This window comes from Peromyscus eremicus, chromosome 12 (genome assembly GCF_949786415.1).
Source record: "Peromyscus eremicus chromosome 12, PerEre_H2_v1, whole genome shotgun sequence".
Lineage (NCBI taxonomy): Eukaryota > Metazoa > Chordata > Mammalia > Rodentia > Cricetidae > Peromyscus > Peromyscus eremicus.
Genome location: NC_081428.1, coordinates 2219964 through 2228917, shown reverse-complemented (window position 1 = coordinate 2228917; position 8954 = coordinate 2219964). Strand labels below are relative to the sequence as shown.

General features: G+C 46.8%; 1 protein-coding gene across 1 annotated transcript in view; it reads right to left on the bottom strand.

Annotated features, from left to right (window-relative positions):
- Nucleotides 1-1150: 1150 nt before the first annotated feature.
- Lca5l (lebercilin LCA5 like) overlaps nucleotides 1151-8954 on the bottom strand; it is a 29611-nt gene continuing 21807 nt past the window's right edge. The window contains exons 5-8 of the mRNA XM_059277556.1: nucleotides 6537-6621; nucleotides 5332-5429; nucleotides 4922-5039; nucleotides 1151-2428 (exon numbers count right to left, since the gene is read on the bottom strand). Of these exons, the coding sequence (XP_059133539.1) occupies nucleotides 1761-2428; nucleotides 4922-5039; nucleotides 5332-5429; nucleotides 6537-6621 (969 nt within the window). The 3' untranslated portion in view covers nucleotides 1151-1760. The remainder of the gene's footprint in view (nucleotides 2429-4921; nucleotides 5040-5331; nucleotides 5430-6536; nucleotides 6622-8954) is intronic.

Below are 8954 nucleotides of genomic sequence, written 5' to 3'. Positions count from 1 at the left end.
GAGTACCACCAGAGCAGGCTTCAGGGTCCACTGATTTAAATGCAGCAGACCCTGTAGATTCATGGTACCAAGGTTACTTGGCTATAAAGGGCACAAATGGAGTGCAGCAGTATGCGTAGACGAAGTGGACCTGCCCACCAGCTCCGGCATCCTCACCACACAGGAAACACTTGGACTACAGGAGATTAGTCCAGGACCTGAGGAGGTTGGAGCGGCACTGGAAGCTGCAGAATCCGGCTCACTCCAGGGATTCGGCACTCAGGGTAGAGGGAAGGGATGCACCTTGGTCCTTTTTGTAGTGAGCTGCAGTCTGGAGTGGTGCATCATTTAGGCAGCCAGAGTTGGCATCCAGTCCATAAGCCTCTTAAAGGATGTGTGATTCCGACTGACCCTGCAGGAAAAAGGTGACAGAAGGGTTAGTTTGTTCTCAAATGTTAGGCCCCCACATGCATAGTGTGTGTGAGACTGTTAGTGTCCCCCATGTGTACAATGTTAAGACTGAGTGGGGGACATCACCATGTCTCCCCAGAATTGTATTAATAATACAGTAATAAACATTGGACTAACGAGGAAGAGGTGCAGCAGAAAGCGTGCTTTGTCTTCCTGCCCTGCCGTGGTTCCCCAGGCTCCAGTTTCCTGCTTCTCGGGGTTCTCCAGGTGGTACATGTCTCCAGTTTCCTGCTTCTTGGGGTTCTCCAGATGGTCCATGTTTATGAATGTTGGTGTATATGCAGTTTAAAAAATTATAAAAGGAAAAAAATCTGAAAAACCAAAATCATTATTTTTTTAATTTTAATTTTTTTTGAGGCAGGGTCTTACTGTGCAGCCCTGGCTGGCCTGGAACTCACTATGAAGACCAGGCTGGCCCAAACTCAGATCACCCTGCGTCTGCCTCTTGAGTGTTGACACAGGTGAGAGCAGCCGTACCCAGCAGCAGCATCCCCCTCTACTTAGCCTTGTTCAAAGTTGTAAAGGTGTTACTATACACTAGCCCATAAACATTTGGAGAAAATGTTACTATACACTAGCCCATAAACATTTGGAGAAAATGTTACTATACACTAGCCCATAAACATTTGGAGACAATGTGCCTGATTCCAGATAAGGAATAAGTTACTCTTACAGCTAAATGAAGGCAAGTCATACAGTGTAGGCTGGGAATTCAGATCCTTTATAGCTCCAACAAAAACCGTCAGTCCTGAGCAGCTAGCTTGAGCATACAGTTGTTTTAGAACAAGATTAAGAGAAAAGGTCATTATGTAACAAAATAATAAATCTCGACAACAAAAAATAGAGACTCCCATACAGGCACAGAGGGGCTCACAAAGGCAGGCCATTTAGATGTTTGCAGCTCAGCTGAGCAAGAGGCCAGCAGCAGTGACCCGTGAGGCCACACTTGAACCTCTGTACTGTCTCTTTTGAGTGCTGGCGATCTTGCTGGCCAGTGCTTCCATGCAGTTTTGACAACAGTCCTGCTGGCCAAGAGTCGCTCTGAGTCCCAGATCTCCAAGCTCTGTAATAAACTGGTCTTCCTGAAAAGAGTGGACATGTTCTGCCTTCATAGTAGAGATGCAAGTTTGTATTTAAAATGTTACCATTGATCAAGATACACTGGATTATTTTATTAGATAGCAATAAAGCAAATTACCCACAGCCCACCGAAGTACTAAAACAGACACTATGTAAGCCCTCACGAGGTAAATAAGATTGAAGGCATGTAACTAGTATATAAATCAGAATGTTTTAGGCTACTGTTGCATTTAAATAACTGTTTTCCTGTTTCCTTCGGTGGGTGAGGCCTGGATGGACCGCACCGCAGTGGCTCTGGAGTCCCCGAAGGCGTTGCTGGCGGAGGCTTGGCCAGGCCCGAGCTGCTGGGCTTTGCTGGCTGCCTCATCATTGGTGGGGTCATCCCTGTCCGCAAAGCCTGTGCCGAACAGCTCCTCCATGAGGCTGTTCTTCTTGTCCCGGAACGCAGTCTCCTTGGCTTTGGCCCTGGCGGCCTTGCCGAATGAGGGTTCGTAGCTGGCAGACTCCAGCCGCAGCTCCTGGTCACTGCGGTGCTTGTTCACACCGTGGCGGCAGCGTGGGCTGCCCGAGGCCTGCCCGCAGGACGTGGGCAGCCCGTGGTGCAGGTTCTCAGTGGCCTCGGTGAAGGAGTAGTGCTTTCGTGGCCGAGGGGTCTTGCTAACGCCCTGCCCGTGCTCCATATCATCGGCCTCTCCCACCTCGATCACCTCGACCACCTCAGCCACTTCCCTGGCCGGGACCTCGCCCTCTGCATCTGCGGGGGCCTCGCTTCCCTTTGTAATTGGCTCGACTTCTGGTGGGATGTCTTTCTTTTCTTGATCTTCCCTTTTCTCTTCTTGCCTCCTAATAGTTTCCAGAGAGGCTTGTGGTTTTGGGTGTTCGACCTCCTTTGATAGATCTGCATTAGAAAGATTAAGATTAGCCGGGCGGTGATGGTGCACGCCTTTAGTCCCAGCACTCGGGAGGCAGAGCCAGGCGGATCTCTGTGAGTTCGAGGCCAGCCTGGGCTACAGGGTGAGATCAGGACAGGCACCAAAACTACACAGAGAAACCCTGTCTTGAAAAACAAACAAACAAACAAAATTAAGTACCCTCAAATAAGAAGTAGATTTTAGAAGAACTCCTACCCCCATGGTGCAGTGGCTGAGGGTGCAAGCTGAGGGCCTGAGTTCCATACACTAGAAAGCAAAATTCCAAACATGGCCGTGCCAGACTGTACCCTCAGCACTGAGGGGCCGAGACAGGCACCTCCACCGACGTGTTTGGGGAGGAAGAGAGCATGGTGGCCTGCCCCGGCCTCCACCCATGTAATTGGGGCTGAGAGTGTAACTCTGTAATAGAGTACTTGCCGAGCATGCCTAAGGTGCCACGTTTGATGCCCCAGCTCCATAAAACCAACCAGCCCCAGCCAGAAAAACCTCAGTGGGTCTCCATTTCAGACTCCAGACAAGCCACTGAAATGACAGACGAGGTGAATACACATGAAGGGGCATTGTTAATAAGCTTTCCTAGACTGTTCCAAATGGGAGTTAGGAAAAGATTATTCATGCACAAATACTAAGAAAATCTTCCCTCGAGCGTATGAAAATATGTTAAACATCAATTAACACAAGAACTTTTCTACTCATTAAATAGGAGTCATTTCCACCAGAAGCTGAGGGAATGGCCCACTGATGGGTGTGTAAATTGGCAGTTTCTACACACAACAAACCTACACAACAGAGGAGCAGTCAGGGAGGACAGCATGTGGCTCTGGGGGTCCTGGGCAGCCGTGGGCAAGAGGCCTTATGGGAATGATGTTTCTACTGCAACAGGAGCTCAGGGTGTTTTGCATTTATTGCTGCAGCTGGTTGTGTGTGTGCCTAGAACCATGCCTCACCATAGTATGCTCAAATAGACTTTGTCAAATGAACAAATACTGCTGTGGATATCACTCTATATAAATAAAGCACTGATTGGCCAGTGACCAGGCAGGAAGTATAGGCGGGACAAGGAGAGAAGAGAATTGAGGAAGGAGGAAGGAAAGAGAGACTGGCTGGAGCCACCGCCAAGACAAGAAAGATGTAAAGTACCGGTAAGCCACGAGCCACGTGGCAAAGTGAAGATTAATAGAAATGGGCTGATTATAAGAGTGAGAGCTAGACAATGATAGGCCTGAGCTAATGGCCAAGCAGTTTAAATAATGTAAGAGTCTGTGTGTTTATTTTATAAGTAGGCTCTGGGACTGGTGGAATTTGGCGGTGGGAGCTGGAGAAAAATTCTCCAGCTACAAAATGCATTTCCCAAATCGGCTTAAAAATAAGTGGAAAGGGCTGGAGAGATGGCTCAATGGTTAAGAGCACCAGCTGCTCCTCTAGAGGACTCGGGTTCAATTCCCAGCACCCAAATGGCAGCTCACAACTGTCTGTAACTCTAGTTCCAGAGGATCCACTACACTAGGCATGCATGTGGTGTACATATCTCTACATGCAGGCAAAATACCCATATACATAAAATCTTTAAAAAAAAAGTAAGTGGAAAGATGAAATGAGCACCGAGAGTGGGAGACGCAGCAGCCTTGAGGCAGAACGCGGCCAAAGCTGTTACTTAACTCTGTGACTTCACAGCACAAGTGTGGCCCCAGATTCTCTGCTCAGCTTTCCTCTCAGGCCTGGGGAAATGCATGGACTCCTGGCTTGCTCACCAGCTCAGCTTTCCCGGCTTCTCCCAGCTCAACTGTTAGCAGTGATGAAATATAAAAACAGTGTGGCCAAGTCTTCAAGGTTCTGAGGGAAATGATAACCTGGAATTTTTACCCATGTTTGGGTACAAGAGTGACATTCCAGATGAAGGGCACAGGTCTGCCCAGCGGCCACCTGTCCCCAAGAAGCTCTAGGAGGCGGTGTGCTCTTAAGACAACGAGATTTGCTATGCGAAGATGAGGACGTGGCTTAGTGAACAAATACTCAGGGGAGAAGCAGGCGGTGAGGGGAGCCTGGGGAATGCTGGGAGATCCCAGCTGTGTACCTGCAGCAGCCAGGCCAGGACCAACTCACACACCCCACTCCCTTCTTCCTCCAGGCTCCCCTATACCAGGAGAGCCAGGGCTTTGCCCTGCCCTGTGACCTAGAGGATCAACTTGGCTCAGCCTTCAGCCTGTCTGGCTGAGGCCCCTTACACCCTCAGAGATATCTTGCTTTGAGCTGCTCCCAAGAGCTGGAAGTTAATCTTGGTGACTGAGGTCTGGACACTCTGAGTAGCCCGTCTATTCTCTGACCTCTTCCTGTCTTGACTCCACCTACAGGAGCCCTGGCAGAGGCTGTGGAGCTAATGACTTTTGTGCCCACTGAGTGGGCCCTGAGCTGGAGGCCCCTTGTGCCTGGCAGGAGACATTTTAAAGTTGTTCAGTTACCTTCACATTTTCTCTTAGGCTCCTCTTGCTTTGGTAGTTTACACATATAGCAAGAAATTTCGTGGTTTGTTTCAGTTGATTTTTCCTTATGACCAATGCTTCCTGTTGTCTTTTTACCCTATAATTTAGAAAAGCAGTATAAATTTATAATTATATATTTAACTAAATATCAATGTTTTTTGTATACATGACTGCTTTTAGTTACTCTCCCCTCCCTCCCCCAGAGAGAGGGTTTCTTGTGTAACAGTCCTGGCTGTACTGGAACTCAGGCTAGTCTTGAACTCACAGAGATCTACCTGCCTCTGCCTCCTGAGTGTTGGGACTAAAGGCATGCGCCACCATACCCAGCCAGTTATTCTATTTTTGTTAAAACATTTTTTAGACAATGCAAGATTTTAGAGTTCTCATACCTTTGTTGTCCAAGATGGGACATCTGACTTTTGGGTTTCCTGGTGTCTCATATTTACAAAATTTCTTCTGTCTGCTTGTACTGATTTTGTTGAAGAAACTATAAAATAGGTAGATTTTATGTGAGAAACATTTTATATTCAGAAGCTTTACTGCTTTTGAATATAAAGTAGCCTTTAAACGTACAATATAACCATGAAGCACAGTACAGGAGGCGGTTTCTGGGCCTCAGAGGTTATGAGCATCGCAGTGTTAGGGGAAACTGGGTAGGTGCTGGGATGAGGTGACATTGCTCTTTTGTTCCTCTGGTAAGGGTGTCGTAAGAGGCCAAGCTGCTGTCACACCATGTTAGAGCTCCTGAGGCCTGGTAAGTAGATTGTCCATGACGTGAACAAGAGCTGTGAACACTGAAACTAGACTTCACTGAAACATTCTCACGTTGACGGCAGACACACTGTCTTTTCTGGTAGGCATCACTCAGGATTATAATCTAGAGTGAATGGAGGCCAAGAAACTGGAGGTTGCTGCCTTTGAAAGCAAACCTGGCTGCTTCTACTGCTCTAGAGGAGAGGGTTCCACAGTGCCTTCTCTGAGCAGAACCTGAGGCTGGGAGGGATGCAGTGCCTATGAGAACATGTTGTCTTATATAGCAAAATGCAGGACAGGAGCACCATCCTGGACAGTGCTGTGTGTGGGAGTCTACAGCTGTGGAGTTCTAGAATGAGAACTTCGCTATTGTGATAGGGGAAGATCAGTCACTGCTCAGACCTGAGGGACCGTGTGTGTGTGTGTGTGTGTGTGTGTGTGTGTGTGTGTGTGTGTGTGTGTGATTTTGACCAGAGTGATGGTTACATGGCTGCAAGCATTTGCCTAAGTCCACTGATGCTGCAGGCTAACACAGGTACATGCTATGAAATCTACCTCAGACAACTTCATGTTCAGAAGCTGCACACTGGCTGATAGGTCTCCTTAGAGAGCTCTGTGACTGTCATTTCATTTCATCTGAGGTAGGGGCAGAAAGGACTGAGCCCAGTGGGAACAAGAGCATTGCTCGTTTTTTTCACAGTATCACAACTCCATTTTTTCTACAATCACAAAATGCATTCCGGTGCCCAGTCAAGTGGCTGTGAAAGGTTTCCTATATAAATTAGGAAAATATACCCAGATACTTAAAAATCATTTTTGAGCAAAAGAGACTAAAACATACCTTTTGGGTAGTCTTCCTTTTCATGTAAATTTTTAAGTATTCGATTAGTGTAGATGTTTTTAATTTCCAGCTCACGATCCTTCTCCTAAAAAGAGCCACAGTGTAAGTTTCCCATAAACACTTGCTTTATAAACCTTGACTTAAAGGAGCAATTTAAGAGAAAAGAACCGTCGGCCGTAGCAGCCACTGGTGACATGCTGTGATTTAAAACTGAAATAAAATCAAGGTCAGTCCCAGCCACTATCCATACTTGGTGACCACAGTATTGGATAGCAGGGACGAAGCCCTTCATCCAGCTTCTGTCGGGGCTGCGCACAGGGGGGTGCGGTGGGGAAGGCCTATAGCAGGACGCCACCGCTTAGCTTTCAAACCCAACATCCATGTTTTTGAATAATGGCAAGACAAAAGCTTTCTAAGTCTTAACTTGTTGGGGGTAAGAAAAGAACTAAGAACCTAAATGTACCTCCTCAATTATACATTGAGACAAGCCTGCTGGAGTCCACCACTGTCTCCCAGGTCATCTCCATTCCCACTTCTGACCATGAAGAAATGTCAGCGAAGGAAACGTTCAAGACCTCTGTATGTCTGAGCTGTAGAGTATAGGCTTTATATTAAAAAAGTTTTTTAAAAATTATTTTTGAGTGTTTTGTTGAATGTTTTGCCTGAATGCATCTATATGCACTGTGTGTGAGCCTGGTGTCTGCAGAGGCCAGAAGAGTGGATTAGATCCCTTGGAACTGGATTTATAGATGGTGTGAGCTGCCATGTGGGTGCTGGGCTGAACCTGGGTCCTCTGCAAGAGCATCCAGTGCTCCTAACCGCTTGGGCATTGCTATAGTCCTTTATTATTTATTTATTTTAAATTTTTGTTTTTTTGAGACAGGGTTTCTCTGTGTAATAGCCCTGGCTGTCCTGGAACTCGCTGTATAGACCAGGCTGGCCTTGAACTCACAGAGATCTGCCTGCCTCTGCCTCCTGAGTGCTGGGATTAAAGGCGTGCGCCACCACTGTCTGGCTCTAATCCTTTATTTTTATGCTTTATTTAATCATAAAATTTTATTTTGGTATGTACGTACATGAATAAGAAATAATATCTTTTTTTAAGAATGCATTTTTCCAGAAACAGAGTACTATGGTTCATCCCCCCTTTCCTGCTTTCTCATATTTTCACATTTAGCTCAGAGACTAGAAATGCCAACAGTTATGGTTGTGACAACCTAAGCCCATGGAGGCCAGGAGGTGGTGCTGGGTCTCCTGGAACTAGTTAAGTAAAGATGGTTGTGAGCTGCCACGTGGGTGCTGGGAGCCGAACCTAAGTCCTCTGTAAGAACAGCAAGTGCTCATAACTGCTGAGCCATCTCTCCAGCCCAGCCCTCATACTGCTTTAGATAGGGATTTCAGTGTTTGCAGTGACGCATGTTTTGGTTTCTGGAAAGCTCAGTCCTGTCTTTTGGCTTGATGTGAATGTAGTTCAGCAGACAGAATGGCTGCTGATGAGCCGATGCAGGGTTGATTGCAGTCAGAAGGGAGCAGCGTGAGGGACAGTCCTCCTTTGGGGCTTAGAAGAGAGGTTCAAGGTGCCCACGACAGAACTGGGCCACACTAAGGAAACAGTTTTGGAACACAACCCAGGATATGTGTAATAAGGGTGGCGCACGCCTTTAATCCCAGCACTCGGAAGGTAGAGCCAGGTGGATATCTGTGAGTTTGAGGCCAGCCTGGGCTACCAAGTGAGTTCCAGGAGAGGCGGAACTGTGATTAATCAACAGAAAAAGAAAGATGGACCATAGTTGAGAACAAATGTCATGAATGCTTGCGGGATATTCACAGTGAGGATAACCCCTGAGTTCACAGGGGAAAAAGTCAATTAAGGGTGAAAAGAGGAGGCAGTGTCTTGGTAGGTGCTCCCTGGGGCTTTCAGTGCCCAGGCCAGAGCATCTCACTTGGGAGCTGTGACATCCATTGAGTATGTTGTATCCTTCATTGGTCTTGCGTGTTTGAAGTTCTCAGGCATGGTTTCTATGGTGTGTTTTTATTATACCCACTTGCTCATGTGCTCCTCACCTAATCATTTATTTGTGGGAATAATATCAGTTTGCGCATGATGGTTCATGCTCAACTTTTGCTTAGTAAAGTGGAGTCACCCAGAATGAGGCACAGCCTGAAGTCACTGTGCTGTACAACACAGAGTGGCTTAGAGCAGGGCACAGTCTGAACTAGATAATAGACTAGATAATAAACAGCTCAGACTGGCCTGCTTTCCACTACACACCCACTGCCTCTGACTCCACTTCCCAGCACTGGAGTATTTTAATCAAATCCTAGTTTTAACTTAACCTGTATTTCAGTATCTACAATAGAAAAGAGTGTGTCTTTTAAAAACCTGAGCACAATACATTTATACCTACTCTAAAACTA